The sequence below is a fragment of the Equus asinus genome, chromosome 13, assembly GCF_041296235.1.
Source record: "Equus asinus isolate D_3611 breed Donkey chromosome 13, EquAss-T2T_v2, whole genome shotgun sequence".
NCBI classification, from domain to species: domain Eukaryota; kingdom Metazoa; phylum Chordata; class Mammalia; order Perissodactyla; family Equidae; genus Equus; species Equus asinus.
This window is the reverse complement of record NC_091802.1, coordinates 40,091,823-40,107,376: the sequence shown is the minus strand read 5'-3', so window position 1 is coordinate 40,107,376 and position 15,554 is coordinate 40,091,823. Positions and strand designations below refer to the sequence as shown.

Sequence of the window (15,554 nt, the reverse complement as noted above, 5' to 3'; positions counted from 1 at the left end):
TCTGGAGCCCAGTTCTCCACACTGTGACACTGCCCAAGACAGTGCACTTCCTCTGACCTGGCAGTGGTAGAGCGTGTCCACATTGACATACAGATGCTTTTATGTCCTTCTTTGACATCTAGGACCTGGCTCCCAGATCACGGGAGCAAGCGCCAGAGGTGGGGGGTGGTTTCTGTGGGATGTGGAATTCCCCCTCCCAAAGTGCACATCCCCTGTTCTCTGGTGCTAGATAGCTCCCCACAAAACCTGCAGTAGGGACACCTAATGAGCGATGGTCACGCACTCACAGCTGGGAGGGAAGGACATACATACTTTGTGTATTTCTCCTTTCCTCTCTCGCAGCACACACATCCATACTCAGATCCACACAGCCCACATAGACACACCACACAAATGTGCTTCTTGTCTACGTGCACTCAGATCAGGTATACATGCCCTGTAAAAGCCCATACACTCACTCACATCCAAAGTATCACTTTGCTATATTCACACGTGTGCACACGCACACACACCACAAATATATGTGTATAACAAAGGTACATCCTAGGCCACACATGCAGCTTCTTCCCAAGCAGACCCTGCTTTTTCTGGAGGCCCATGAACAAAAAAGAACCTCCTACCACCCACTGCCAAGGATGCAAGGGTAGAATATTGGGAAGGGGACTGGAGACAAAGGGGAGTTTAAAGAGATGCTTTAGAGAAAGAGATACTCTCTCTACACGTGGTACAGGGACCTAAAAATTAATCATCAGCCTTTGCCCACCTTCTACCCCAACATGACTTGGCCTCAGCCCCAGAAGAAGGGTGGTCTGTGAAGAGTGGCCAGGAGACCGAGGGAGCAACCCTCACCGTCACTTTGTTCTTTATCTCCTGCTGCTGGCAGTGGCCTGTGGTGCCTCAGGGAAATCAGATGGCTACAGGATGCCACCACTGAGACAGAGCTAGAGAGACAAGGATTGCAGCCACCGACTCAAGATGCAGACAGCACAGATGCCAGTGCATCAGGGGCCAGGGAAATCGAGAGGCCTGGGAGCGCCTCCGCAGCTAGGGAGGGTCCAGGAATCCAGGAGACAACCAGATAGGAGGGAGTTCCCCCAGAGTGCAGCAGACTCAGCGCACTGGGTCTCAGGGCTGCGGGTGACCTCCCGGGAGGGGGCCCCCACCCAAGAGATCAATGCCACACACACACACACACACACACACACACACACACACACACACACACACAGCAGAGAGGTGGAGGGTGAGGCACTGGCAGATGACCAGGAATCTAGTCATACCACAGAAGCACAAATTTGGGGGCTGGCACCAGGAGCCCACAGCCTGGTGAACCCAGGACAGCAAGATCAAAGATGCCCCCACTTCCAACCCCTCAGAATCAAATTTCAGCACACCCCTCAGGCAGGAATCTAGGCAGTCAGAGCTGTGGAATGCACTGGAGAGTTTATCCCCTTTCCCCAACTTCAGGGCAGTGCCTCCCCCTACTAAATTAATAAATCAAATCCAGTTGCAAACCCAATCTGCCTGATATCCTAGGAAATGCCCCAGCTTCACACACAGGCTGATCCCAGAAATAGCTCTGGCCCAGCAGGGCTGTCCTTGCTTGCTCCCTCCATTCAGAAGCCATTATTTGCCCACCAGGAGTCTGAACACAGACAGCACAGACTCTGGGGACAGGGAGGCCCCCTAGGAAGAGGCTGCAGGGAAGAGGAGGGTGAATTGGCTGACCCTTTGCAGTCCTTTTACCATGTAAGGCAGGTCTCCCCACCCTGGTACATCTCTGTCTCTAATTTGAAATAAATCAACCAAACACAATTGTCTAGATTTTTGTTTTGTTTTGTAAAAAAAAAAAAAAAAAACAAAAGAAAAAGAAAAGACACTATGGCCAACTGGTAGGTCCCTAAGTCTCCTTCTATCCTGTCAAGCCAGAAAATGCCCAGGGGGTAGGGCAGTGTGGGGGAGGGGGGTGCAGGGGAAAGAGATGTGGGGAGGGAGGCAGAGCCACAGAGTGTGAGCCACTGAAGGATGGAGTCATCCTGGTGACCTCATGGCTGTAACCACAAATGAGGAAGGAAGCAAGACCCAAGGCAAGTCCCTCACCCCCGGAATGTGGGTCCTCTTCTCCATCAGGCACACACAGTCTGACCATGCATTCTTTCCTCCAATCTTGACTGCTCAGAGATGGGCCCCACCTCCCCAGCCCTCTGTCCTGCAGACCTTTCTCTGACCTTCTTCCCTCCCCCATAGTGGGGTCTGGGCTACCAGGCAACCAAGCAGATGGCACCACACTCGACCCAAAAGCTGAGATGGATCTTGGCTTGTCTTTGTAGGTCCTTCCCCCTGGAGGGACCTGGAAGAAAGAAAAGGGGAGCCTGGCAGGCCTCAGCTTTGGAAATGGGTCTGGGTCTCCTGACCTTTGAGCCATCTGCCACCCTACACCTTCCCTATGACCTCTACCCTCTGACTAGAATGAGAGGAGGGACAATTGTCAAGGTACATGTCTACTTTCCTCCTCTGATTCTGGAAATGGGACTTCTCTTCTTCCACAGGCTTGTGCTCATCTTATAGGAGGTGGCCCCACATCCCTAAATCAGAGGAAGGCAGAATAAGAGGCCCCAGGGCTGAAAACTAGAAGTGGCATGTAGTACGTGGTCAATAAATGTTTTTAGATGGCTGGGTGGCTAGATGGCTGAATGAATGAATGAATCCAGGATCAATTTGGAAACACACCAGGGCTCCCCCATTGCCACTCTCAGACCTCTTGGGCTATCTAAACCCAAAGAGGACACCCCTAGGCTCCAGCTCATCCCAAGGGCACACCCATGCTCATACTCATACACACACACACACACACACACACACACACACACCCGAGGGAAACTTCTGGGCCAGAGGCAGAGCCAGGACTCAGACCCAGGCTCCAGGTCAGTTCTCAGCCTCCAGGGGAGAGAGTAGCAGGGGGCACTGAGTCCCCTGCCTGCTGGCAGGGCTCACTCGCGGAAGCTATCAGCCAGCTGGTGGCAGTCCAGCTCCCCCTTCGGCTCAAGGCCCCCCGGCAGCTTCACTCCTGTCTTCCGGTCCACACACCAGCATTTGCCGCGTTGCCCATCCAGGGCGGGGTGGCACTACCAAGACAAGGGGGTATGAGAGGTCAGTTCTCAGGCATCTCACCCCAATCCCAGCCCAGGCCCCAAGTCAGACAGTTGCTCCAAGATGGCCTTTGAGGGTGGAGGTTCTTTCATGAGCATGGGTCCTCTGAGCTCACAGAGTAGAGAGAACTTGGCCAAAAAGGAAAGGTCCAGAGAGTTTTGGAAAACAGGTTCTCCAGCCCAGCTGGAGGGGAGACTGGATGCATGGAGTTTAAAGGTGCAGCTGGGTTTGAAAGGCTAGAGTTTAGGTTGGATAGGTGTTAAGTGTGTGTTCTGATTGGGTTGGGACTTTAGAAATGGGATGTGTTAAGAGTAGTTGAAGTTAAGGTAGCATCAGGATAAGAGTTGTAGTAGAATTGGGAATTATGACTAAAACTTGAGTTGGGTGAGGCTTACAGCCCAGGTCAAAAATGGAATTGGGATAAAGATAGAAGTTCAGGTCAGAACAACTAAAGGAGTTGGACTAAAGTTTGGGTAAAGATTAGACAGCAGGAGGAGGGAGGGCAGGGGGCAAAGGTGTATTTCAGAGTCAGAATTAGAGTTGGAGTGAAGGTTGTCTCAAGGGTCAGAATTGGTCTGGGGATAAAGAGGCAAGTGTCAGAACTTTCAGTGGGATAAAAATTGGGGGAAGAAAACACATAGAATTATACAATACAAAGAGTGAACCCTAACATAAACTATGGACTTTAGTTAATAATAATGTATCAATATTAGTTCTTCAATCATAACAAATTTACCACACTAATGCAAGATGTTAATAGGGGAAACTGGGGGTGGGAGAGTAGATGGGAACTCTGTACTTCCTGCTCAATTTTCTGTAAACCTAAAAGTGCTCTAAAAAACAAAGTCTATTAATTTTTTTTTAATTAGGGGAAAAGTTTCTAAAAATTGAGACAAAGGTAAAATTGGTGTTGGGATAAACATTGGAGATAGGTTTGGCATTGGTTTTAGAGGTGCCCTCTCTGGGCCACTCATTGTACATCACCTCATAACCTCCTTGAGCCGTCCTGAGATGTGCAGACCCAGGGGGCAGCCTTCCTCCTAGCTAGGCCTCTGCTGGCCAAGTGGCAGCCTACTTTGTGGGTACGCGTGGAGTGGAGTGTGTGCCTCTGCCCACAAAGAGCTGGCGAAGGAGATCTAGGTCAGGGCTCCCGAGGCCACACCCAGCATGAGGCACCACAGTGCCCTGCCCACACATGCCACCTTCCAAGTGGGTCCAACTCTGACTGGCCAGAGAAGAGGCTGGAGCAGGCCAACCCTGCTGAACATCCCAGCCTCCTGGTGGCTCATCAGAGGAACCTGTTTTCCAAGGGCATGAGGGAGCAGGAGCACGGAGGTTACTGCATTCATGTTTTCTCTCCTGCCCTCTTCCTTCCTCTGCTTCAACCCAAAGCTCCTGTCTCAGGCTGTCAGATCTGGCTGAACCCCAGATGGTCTGGCTGCTCAGCTTGCGGGAAGGGGCAGTCTGAGTTTCCACCTCAGCTCCTCATGATCTAGCCCCTTCATTCCCAGATGAAACCTCAGAGAGTCCATGACAGAAAAGCACTACTCAGAGGAATGGAGTAGTGGGGAGTGAGAGTGTCAGGAGGCATAGGTTGCTAGGAGTACTAGGTCTACATCAGATGGTGAATCCAGAGGTCATGGAAATTGCAGGATAACCCATCTGCCATTAACTCATTCTGTGACTTTGGGCTGGTCTTTACCCCTCCATGGGCCTCAGTCTCATCTGCAAAATGAGTGAATGGGCAAAATGAGCTGAGATTCTGAGGCTGGGGGAGGGCTTAGGGAGGGCCCAAGGGGTTAGGTTGGGGAGCCTCCCCCTTCCTGAGATCACCATTCTGTGGAAAGTCCGGGAATGCCCCTGAAGCCGAAGCCAGGGCTGAGCTGGTGGAGAGGGAGACCCACCTGCTTGGGGTGGAAGTTGCCATTGCGGTCGCAGTTGGGGATGGGGATGATGTAGAGGTCCTCATGGGTGCGGCTCTGTGAGGCGGCCAGCCGTTCCAGGGCCCGGTGCAGCTCGCTCTGGCAGGAGCCCTGGGGCTGGAGGAGGGGAAGGATGAAACTGCTCAGCAGAAGGCAGAACAGCAGGAGGACCAGGGCGGGGGGTCAGAGCATGACTGAAGGCCCTGAAAGGAAGGTCAAGGCCTGGAGGCTGGGCAGGGCCAATGAGGTGAAGGGAGGGGCCTGGGTTCAGGGGACACTGTTGGGCACAGCTAAGGACATTGAAGAGAGGATCTTGAGCCAAAGAGCTTTGAAAAAGGAGGGGTGCAAAGTGAAGGACCTTGTGGGGAAAGGGGCTGTGGAAATTCATGCAGAAGGACAGGAAGCGGGTGATTTCTAAGCAGGAAGGATGGATGAAATGGTACAATTAACAACTTGTAAGACCCAGGCACAGATCCATCAGAACTACCCATCAGGAAGGACATTAGCCAGACCCTAAAGCAAGCTCCCAAGGCCCCCAGCTACGGCCAGCATTAACCCTTTTAGTTACTGAGAAACTCTGGGACAGGAAATCCATGAGAAGGGCCAAGAAACATCAGGAAGCTTGGGGCAACGGCTATCTACTAATGTGTACAGAAGTATTTCAGTATTTAACAATCCCTTCAGCTGTACCAATGTACAGAACTGATGAACGGGAAAGAAATTTCAAGGAAAGGAATGAGGACTCTTTGGGTCCTGATGACACATACTAGACTCATCTTGCACACAGTGGGCATCCAAAGAATGCTGAATGAATATAGTCCAGATCTGGTGTGGTGGCAGTGGTGTTGTTGCCTATGCACATGCACATTTGTAGGTCAGAGCTCCTTACCACAGGCCGGGCTTCCTCCCGGGGCACTCCAACGACCTTCATCTTGCCCCCGCTGGTGCTCCGGTCTCGAATTTTGGCAAAGTGCTTCTGCAGGCACCTGCGGTCATGGGCACTACAGGGGCTGAAGCTGTTGTTGGGGTGGTCACCCTCATCCTTGTCTGCAGTCAGGCCAAGATGGAGAGAGGTCAGCACTGGGAAAGGACAAGGCGCACACCAACCCAACCTCCCACCTGCTTTCTTCTTGGAGATTCACCAGGCTGGTGCTGGGGAAGAGCAGGGAGCCTGGGGGGTGGGGTGAGGGGAAGAAATGAAAGCAGCCAGTCTCCTCCCCACTCCCCTGGATCTCCTCAGGAGAATATTCCTCTTGAAGTCCTTGACTTGTCCCTCACCCCACCCAGTCTGGCCCTCAGATGAGTCACCAGCTGCAGGTGTCCAAATGGCATGAGGGTCCATCTCCTGGGCCCTGCAGGGAGGTCTAAGGCGGGCAGGGGGGCCCCCCCACTGGATCGTGTCCCCCTTCCATTCAGCTCCTCCTACCATCCCCCTCTCCATCTGCTCTCTCTTCTCGTCTCTTTTCCTGCTCTTTTCAGCGTTTGGCTGAGCCAGCCAGGGGATCCCCAGGGCTGTTGGCTCTGCTGACCCTCTTCCAAATGGCCAGAATCAAAGTTTCCAAGAGTGGTGAGAAATCTGGCCCAAAAAGCTCTCCCTATTGGCTGGACAGGAGAGAAGTGGGAGTGGGTGTGTATGCCTGCATGTGAAATTGTGTGTGTGTGTGTGACACTCTGTGTGGCCCCAGGACCAAGAGAACACCCTCAGATATCCCTTCAGTACCCCACCCCAGTCTCCCATCCTTAGACTTCGGACCCCATCCAAAGTCCATGTCTGTTGCCCAGAGCCAGGGCACTGAGGATCTGGAGACAGGGTGGTGAGGTTGGACCCCCAAGCTCTCCCTTGGATCTCCTAAAGACTATCTGAACTCAAGAAAAATCCCATCCAGAAGTCCCAGAATTGAAACCACTGCTCCTCCATCCAGGCAGCTAGAAAACCAGAACATAGGGCTGAGCAAGAGAATGAGGCTACAAGACCTCTCCACACATCAGAGCCACCTCTGAAATGCTCGGGCTTGGCAGCTTGCTACCGGCCTGAGTGCAAAGTCCCTGCCAGCATTCCAGATGTTGGCAGCCAGACAGAAGGTTACATCTGGTTTGCGTCAGGATTTTTTTTCCTGGGGAGTTAGCAGGTTCCTCCATGCATGGCAGCAGTCCCAGAGCTGCCTCTGGGTCAAATGGTATTTTTCCGCCTAGCCAAAGTCAGCTGGGGGTTTAGTTCTCCTTTTATTCTCCTAGTTCTGGGGGGTATGGGAGAAAGCATGTGGATAAAGGGAAACCAAGCAAGGACGAATATAGACCCTCAGAAAGACTTTGTCAAGATTCCACACTAAAGGTTATTTATAAAATTGAGTTACCAAGGATGGGAAGAATTGTCATGGGTACAGGGCTGCCTTAGAAAAAAGAATCAAAGGGAAGGAATAAATGGAGCAGATAGATATAACCCATCCTTCTGTATATTTACCATCCCAAAAAGGACAGTCCAGAGAGGACTTCTGTCCCAGAGATGACATCAACTTCTTGAGGATCAGCCAAAGAGAAGACACTATAGCAAGGTCTCCTATAGCTGGTGTGAGCAGCAAAAGAAGGGGCAGATAAATTTCAGAAGACCAGGATTGTGCCAAGGGGGCCATAAGAAGATACACCCTGAGCCCTCAGTTAGGAACCAGGAGAAAGATCTGGGATCCAGGCTCTTGCCTGAAAACACTCCCAAGGAAGCTATCTGGCTAAAAAGGCCCAGGCTGGCCAGTGACACCCCAACACACACATCAAGTCCACCTTGCACAAAGCCATGAGACTTGTGGATGGGGTCACAGTGTTTCAGGGGTGTAGGCTGGAGGTGGGGAATGGAAAGAAAGAAGAAATGAAAGACCTAAAGGAATTAGAGCCAAATCTTGGAACGACAGAGGCTGAGCTGGAATGTGAAGAAAGGCACCACCATTTTACTCATTTACCACAGCCCACGACACTAACGCAGGGACACCCTTTGAACTTCAAAAGGTTTCATTGTCTTTCCTTTGAGTTTGCTTTCTTTTCTTGACCATAAAGGAAAGGATTACTTTGCACAGTGACACTAGGTCCTCTTGGACAACATGCAGAATGTTCATAGGTTTCAAGAGTAAGGAAGAGTTTTCTAATGAATGGGGCTGCCTCAGCAGATAGAGAGCTCCACACCCTGGAGGTGTGGAGCATCGGGTGGTTGAGGCCTCAAGAATCTAGAGATCTGGAGTGGAAGTTTGATTGGAACCATGCTTTCCATTGCTGAGTTTCTATGAAGAAAAGTTCACAAATGACTAGCACTCAAGGGATTATTAATGGATATTTGGAATGTTTATCCCTTTACTTAAGAGGTACCACTAAGGAGGACAACTGGGTCCACTCACTGAAATCTAGGGCTGCATGGAGCACAGGGCAAGCCTGGAAGCATAGCTTATGTTCCTGTGTTGGTGTGGCCCCACGTCACACAGAGGGGGTTATGTGGGGAAAGCAGAGCAGGCAGTGCGCCTGGCCTCCCCCTTCTTGGTTTCCCCACTACCCAGCACACTTATCCCTAGCTCATGTGCAAGCTTAGAGTAGAACACATCAGACAGGGAGAGTATCTCCTTACTTACTCTCATGGGGACATACGTACACAGACAATGTCCATATCTGCCCACTCAGACACAGACAGGCTGGGACTCAAGAATCACAAATACATACAAACAATCACATGTCCAGGCACACACTCATCCACGCGTGCACACTGCGCTCTGACCCTGCCCTGGGCAGAGACACAGACCCAGGGCAGGCCACGCTGACTGCATCATGGCTTGTTGACTTTCCATTTAATCTGTAACTTTTCCTTGCCTGGCCTTGCTTAACCGGCGGACTGAGGGCTCACAGCAGAACCCATCCATAGGCACTTGGTTTGGGAGGGTGAGGTCGTAGCCTTGGGTCTCTGGAAAATGTTAACTTCTCATCTCCAAAACTGGCTAAATACTTGCTACTTCCCTGCTAGTGCAGGAGTTCCAGCTACCTGGTGCTGCTCACCCAAGTGGCTCCCTCTGGAAAAATCCCATCCCCGTGGGTTCCCCTCTGAGCAGGAGGCACAGGCAGACCTAGCCCCCTGAAAGTTCTGACCTCCTGACCTCTGAAAGGCTTGTTTGGGAGGTGGGGCTTCCAAGATAGGCAAGGTTATCTTCTCCCGCCCCTCCTTGGAACTAGGCCAACAACATCCAACCACAGGGGAAACCTTGGTCTTTGCTCCAGCAACAGAGGAAGGGAAGGCACCCAGACAGAGAAGAGGCTTCACAGCTCTGGCACCACTGACTGCAAAGTTCATAGCCAAAGCTAGAAGATTTCCTCTTTCTTGCTGCCTGATTTCACCCCCATGATTTCTCCTTAACTCCAGCCCCTGCCCTCCTCAAGATACCTAGAGTGAGGCTGTGAGGTGGGTGGGCCCAGCCACCCAGACACAGAAGTTTCAGGCATGATCTGGAGGGTCATCCATCTGCCTTGCAAGAAAGGCCTTTTCCTTCTTCCCCTGGACTCTGACTAGAGAAGCCAAGACCACCTGTGCTGGGTACCAGGCCCTTTCTTTGAGGTCTGGCTCAAGGGGTGTCCGCCTCACTGTCGTGCCATGCTGCCGGCCTCAGACTAAAGAGCCAGGGAAGAAAAGCTGACCTGTCCTCCCCATGTTTACAGCAGCAAAAGCTACCAAAGTCCTCTCTACCCCTTTCAACTCCCCTGAATGTCCCCCCAGCTTCGCTCACTTGCCCTACTGTCTCCCAAAGTCCCAGAATCAGAGGAGAATTTAAGCTTCAACTTAAATCTATTCAGCTTCCTCTTCATCACCATCCTCATCATCACTCCAATTTACTGAGCTCTTACTCCATGCCAGACATCCCAACCCTGTGAGGCAGGTCATATTGCAATCCCATTTTACAGATGAGGAAATGAAGTAGACTGGGTGGGGAGGAAGGAGGAGAGACTTATATCTGCAGCTCCTATGTCTTTAAATGGAAAGACTCCTGATACTTGAGACATCAATAATTCTTGCTTTGCCAATACTAAAGAAAAAATGTTAAGCAGCCATGCTCCTCCTCCCCCTCCCCCCTCCCCAAGGCACAGAATTTCTGGGAAGGCCCTGTTCCCATGACATGACTAGATTCCCAGTACTGAAGTAAAGGGGACAATATCTGCTGCGTTGACTAAAAATTAACCCAGCCTGCATGTTCCCTAACCCTGTCCCAGAGGGACCCAGAGCACAGTTTAGGAACTCCCCAATCCAAACACTGATCTTCCCACTGTCCCCTCCTCCAAATTCCAAGAGTCGAGGGTCAGTACACTGATGCAGAATTGTGGACTTCTGACGCACACATCCCACCCCACCCCCACCTCTGGTGACCTGAGTGGTGTTAATCCACAGCATTTTTGGCTCAGAAAGCTGGGACATGAGGGCTATTGTCGGGGGGAGGGGTGGAGATGGAAGTAGGAGACCTGTCCCAGGACAAAGAGTAGGCAGCTAGACCACAGCAGGCCAAGGGAAGGGGTCTGCTAAGTGGCTGCCTTTCCCCAGTCACCTGCTGAAGATCAGCCCCAAGAGGAAAAGGCAGAAAGAAGACCCTGATACCCTCTGCCAAAGTATTGCCCAGGCCAGAGGGCCCAAGCCTTGGGACCTAGGAGGGACAGTGGCCTATTGACAGTGGAAGGCTAAAGAGAATAGAGGGGCTAGGGACCGAGCCCTGGCCATCTTGGCTCAACAGAGACCCTGCAGGGCTGCTATACAACTCCAGGGGACGCCTTTCACACAGAGTAATGTGGCCCAGGCCATGGCAGGGGGTACTTCTGTGATGACCAGGAGGTGAGAGGCCGTGGACACTGTTTGCCGAGCTGCTACCTAGTTTCCTCAGGGTCCTCCAGGCTTCCCCTTTCCCTCTCCAGATATCTGCATGCACTTCACGGGTGGAAGACAGACAAGGAGCGAAGGGTGAGGGGTATTGAGATCTGGGCCCTGAAATCCAAAGGAGACCCAAAGCCACCTTTTGAGGCTGGTTTGCAAGATGTCATCAGGACAATCATAAACTGTTCATGCCATGTCCCCTAAAGGCTCCAGAGGATCAGATGCTTCCTCCACTACAGGATGGGATATTCCTACCCCGCTGGGGACGAAGGAGTGCCCAAGACCCTCTGAGGACTCTTCTACCCCATGTTCAAATTGGTGAGAGAGGAGGAGGCTACCAGCCATTCTAATTTGGTGCCAGATACCTGCTGGCCAGTGGAGGACAGCGATACAAAGGGAAAGTGGTCCCGTTATACCCAGAGAGTGCAAGGGCTCAGCCCTCACTCCCAGTCTGATCAGTACCAGTACCTTCCTCTCCCACTGGCACTGGCATCTCTGCCTCCAGAGCAGCAACTTAGTCCCCCAGGACCCCCCCTTCTCAGATGTGCTGGAAGCCAGGCTGGCATTTCTCCTAGAATGTTTTCTGCTGACCCATCCCTCACTACCCAGGGGCAGGAAGGGCAGAGAGGCCTGAGGCCCAGACCCCTGGGGTCCACCTCCTTCCTGTTTTCCCTGCATCCTGCTCTCCTCTGGTTCACAAGCTGCAGAGGATTGAGGAAGTGGAGCGGTCTGGGACCCAGAGCAGGAAGCTCGGGGCTGGAGTCCCAGCATCCGGACTGCAACAATGGAAGCTTCAAGCACCAGGAAAAGAGACAGACCCAGACAGAGGCACTGGGAGAGCAGAGTCAGAGAGGGAACAAGAAACAGAGGCAGAGACAGAAAGGCAGTCAGAGAGAGAGATTCCAAAAGTAACAGAGAAAGACAGAAACAAAGAGGAACACTGACAGGGACACAGAGAGAAACAGCAACAGAAAGAGACTGAGATCAAAGTGAGAGAAGCGGGACAACAGAAACAGAAAAAAGGAATAAGACAGAGGAAGAGAAAGAAACTGATAATGGGCAGAAGATATCAAGGAAAGGAGAACTCTAGAATGTTAGTGAAACTAGAGGTTGAGAGACGCAGCAGGAAAGAACAAAAGAATAAGAGAACGGAAAGACACTGAGAAAGATTATAAGGAGAAACTGAGAGGCTCACTGAAAAATGGAAACAGAGAAAGTGTAAGAATGAGTTTAGGGCAAAGGGCCTTCTAAAGCTCTTTTCTCTTTCCCTCTCTCTCTCCCCTCTTCTCTACTCCCTATCCCACACCTGGTAGGTTTCTGCAGCTCTGGGCTGGGAGCCAAGACTTGCTTCTCTTCTGCCACCTCAAATGGCACCTGCCGGGAAGAAGCAGGGTGCCTGTGTACCAGGGCAGGAGGAGGTGCCCAGGCCTCGCAGAGAGACCCCTGTCTTCCCAATACCTCTCAAACAGTTAGGTGAGCTGGCCTGGGGCTTTGGGGAAAGGCAACTCCGATGACCCTCACCACCAAAGCCCCACTAATTTGCATGTCTCACTCCACCCCACCTCAAGGTCAAAAGTCCAAGCCCTGGCTTCTCAGACCCCTGGGGTTTCACTTCTGGGCAGGGTGAGGGGAGCTCCCTGGATCAGGAACAGAAAGCCCCAACCGCCATCATCCCCATCCTCCCCCAGACCGTTCACTTGCAGGATGCAGGCTGGACCAGGTCACTTAATTTACCACTCTTGCACCAGAAGCCAGGACTATCATTGAGACCTCTCTTCCCAACTAGGCACCCTTGGGAGGTTTGAGATGGATGGATGGGACAGAGTCCTCCTTGATGGTGGCAACAGGCTGCTAGAGACTTGATAGCAGTTTCCTTGGCTGAGCTTGTCCCATGCCAGTCGGGCCCTGCCTTCTCCTCAACTCACAGGGGATTTTCAAGGGCCTTCCAGACTAGCCTGAATGAGAAAAGGGCTTCTGGGAGGGGAGACCATCAGGGAGGGTGTGCAAGGGTAGGGGCAACCTTACCAGAGGGCTGCAGGTTTTCCTGGATAGCCTCGATCTCCGCCAGCTCCATGCACACGCCTTGACCGTGCATCAGCGTGTGCAGGGGCTTCTCCACCCCCCGGGGCGGGTAACAGCGCAGGCCCGAGCCGCAGCGCGGGGTGTACACCCCGCAGGGCATCCCCTTGCCCAGGGCACAAGTGGCGCAACAGCCGCAGCCGGGCTCCCGCACCAGCTCCTCGCAGCCCACGGGGGGGCGGCAGCGCGCCAGCTTCTCCTCGGAGCAGGGCGGGCAGTGGATGGCTTCGTCCTCCAGGCTCGGCCCGGGCCCGGAGGCCAGGAGCAGGGCGGCCACGAGGCAGAGGGGCAGCATGACCAGGCGACGACGGGGCGCGGGCGCGAGGCGCGGGCGGGGGGCGCGGGCGCGCAGGCTGGCAGCAGGGGGCACACGGCGGCAGCGCCCGGCGCGCCTGGAGGACCCGACCCAGAGAGCGCGAGGAGACGGGGCGGCCCGCTGACGGACAGGGACGGAGCCAGGGAAGTTAGCAAGCGGGCTGGAGGGAAGCGAGCCTGGCCGCCGAGGCGCTGCGCCGCATCCTCGGCCCGGCCCAGGCGGCGGGCGGCGGGGGGCAGGGGGCTGAGCGGCTGCCCGGGACCGGCTCCCCGGGACTTTATACCGGCCCCTGGCCACACCCCCAGCGCCTTCCCAGAGGTGGGGGAGCGGGAGGGTGGGGGCGAGGGGGAGAGAGCGAGGCGGCCGTTAGGGGGAGGGGGCGCTGTCCTGAGTCGCTGCCGCTACAACGTCTGAAAGTCCTTTTCTGCCCAAGAAGGAAGCGGCGCAGTTTGGAAGCCGCGGCGGGCGCCGAGAGCGCCTCTGAACCGGAGCCTGGGAGCGGAGAGAAGGGAGAGGAGAAGCGAAGGGGCTGCTCCTTGGCCCCCCTTCCCTGACCTTGGAGGATTCTTCCCCAAGCACACCAAGGCGGCCTGCAGCCCCCGCACTGAGAAGGCGACCTTCTAGCCCCGACTCCGAGCTCCGCGGATTCATCTCCCTGCCAGAGTCCTTTCCCACCCTAGCGCTTTCGGTCTCAACCACTGGAGACCTAGTCGGGTGAGGTGGGGAAAGGGGTGCAGGCACCCAACGAGGCGCCCAGAAGGGTCTGATGGCCCCAAGACGTTAGTAGGCCCTCTTCCCACTTGCCCTTTACAACCTCCCCCTGCCCTTGTCTCCCCAGAGCCCATTTGAGTCCTGGTCCGCTCTGTCTTCCCCAGGACGGAATCAACCGACCTCAGAGGGAGGGAGGTGCCAAGCCTCTTCTTCCTTCCTGGATGATGGCTTCTTCTGCCCAGACCCACTCCCAGAGGGAGACTGGCTGGGGAGATTGCCACTCTCAGTGTGCAAAGTGTGCATTGCACAACTCCAGGGGGCACCATTTCTCTTGTAGTCATCATAGATTTGTATAGCTGTCGTGACAGTTTTCCAGTAGATGGCAGTCAAGGGTTTTGAGGAAGGGGTGCCTTTTTCTAATTCACCCAGTGTTGCTATCTGGCCTAGTGTAGGGGCTGGCAAGGCCCTCTGTGAGATCCTATTGGTACCTGTATCCCCCACCCTGCCTCAGTCCTGCTAGGATTGGAAGCAGCCCTACAGTAGCATTTGAAGCAGGGACCTGTCTCCTAGGTTCTCTCTCAGGTCCCCCTAGTACTCACCCATCCTCCCCCACAAAAGTTTCTGCTATCCTGGAGCTGGTTTCAGGGTAAGGGCGCCTGTCCAGGCATAATCGGTGACCCACTGTGGATTTTTTTGGCCTGGCCTAGCAAGCTGCAGGGCAGCCAAGCTGAGTGCAGGTCAGAGACCCTCTTCCTGCTTCCTCTCCTAGGACAGGGCTCTTTCAGTCTCACAGGGATTGGGCCCCTCTCCTGCTTTCTGCAAGTGCAGACTGTTCAGGTGACAGGAGGAAGAGAGGGATGGAAGCTGGACCTGTAGGGACAGAACCAAAAGTTGCAAACTGACGGCACCTACTGGCAACCATCAAGACTGCAGAAGGGCTGGAGACTTATGGCCAGGGACAAGATTCTTGGATTCCCTCCATGCCATCTCACAGATGAAATGGGGTCTCTTCTGCCCCATCTGCCTTGGAGAAGGACAAGCAGAGCCAGGTTCCTCAAGTCCCTGGGGGAATCCCAGCCTGTCCCTAATTCAGAAAACTGCCCCCAGCCCTCTCCCCCTCCTTCATCATCATGGACCCAACTTATTGTGTGAACTCAGACACTACCTCTTGGAGCTTGAATGTCCCTAACTGAAAAAGGAAGGTAGGTCATCTCCAACTATCCTACCTCTTGGAGATCTTGTGAGAATAAAATGGGACCAGGAAGGATGGTTCTGATCCCAATGCCAGACTTGTCCCCTAGAAAGCAAACCTGGGAGGGATAAAGGTGCTGGGACATGAAGGAAGGAGTGCAGGACAGGCCAGACTGAAGCCAAAAGAAGTATCTGAATGATGCATGGGTGAAGCATGAGTGCAGGTGAGTGTGGGAAATCTGGAAAGATTTCCAGGTGGGACAGATGCTCGCACCTCTACCCCAGCATCCCCCCACAATGTGTGTGG

General features: G+C 53.6%; 1 protein-coding gene across 1 annotated transcript; it reads right to left on the bottom strand.

Annotated features, from left to right (window-relative positions):
* Nucleotides 1-1,815: 1,815 nt before the first annotated feature.
* Nucleotides 1,816-13,995, bottom strand: IGFBP4 (insulin like growth factor binding protein 4). Its single transcript, XM_014833768.3, has 4 exons — nt 12,976-13,995; nt 5,962-6,119; nt 5,055-5,189; nt 1,816-3,125 (listed from the first exon to the last, which is right to left on the bottom strand). Exons 1-4 carry the CDS (start codon nt 13,322-13,324, stop codon nt 2,991-2,993), a joined length of 777 nt encoding a protein of 258 aa, XP_014689254.1. The 5' UTR covers nt 13,325-13,995; the 3' UTR covers nt 1,816-2,990.
* Between the last annotated feature and the right edge of the window lie 1,559 nt (nt 13,996-15,554).

What these genes read in the sequence shown, in the direction of transcription:
- IGFBP4 (XM_014833768.3), bottom strand. Translation starts at nt 13,324, where the DNA reads ATGCTGCCCCTCTGCCTCGTGGCCGCCCTGCTCCTGGCCTCCGGGCCC. An exon ending in GGAAAACCTGCAGCCCTCTG is followed by an intron (nt 6,120 to 12,975) that starts GTAAGGTTGCCC and finishes GCCTGACTGCAG; the next exon opens with ACAAGGATGAGGGTGACCAC. An exon ending in GCAACTTCCACCCCAAGCAG is followed by an intron (nt 3,126 to 5,054) that starts GTGGGTCTCCCT and finishes TTGTCTTGGTAG; the next exon opens with TGCCACCCCGCCCTGGATGG.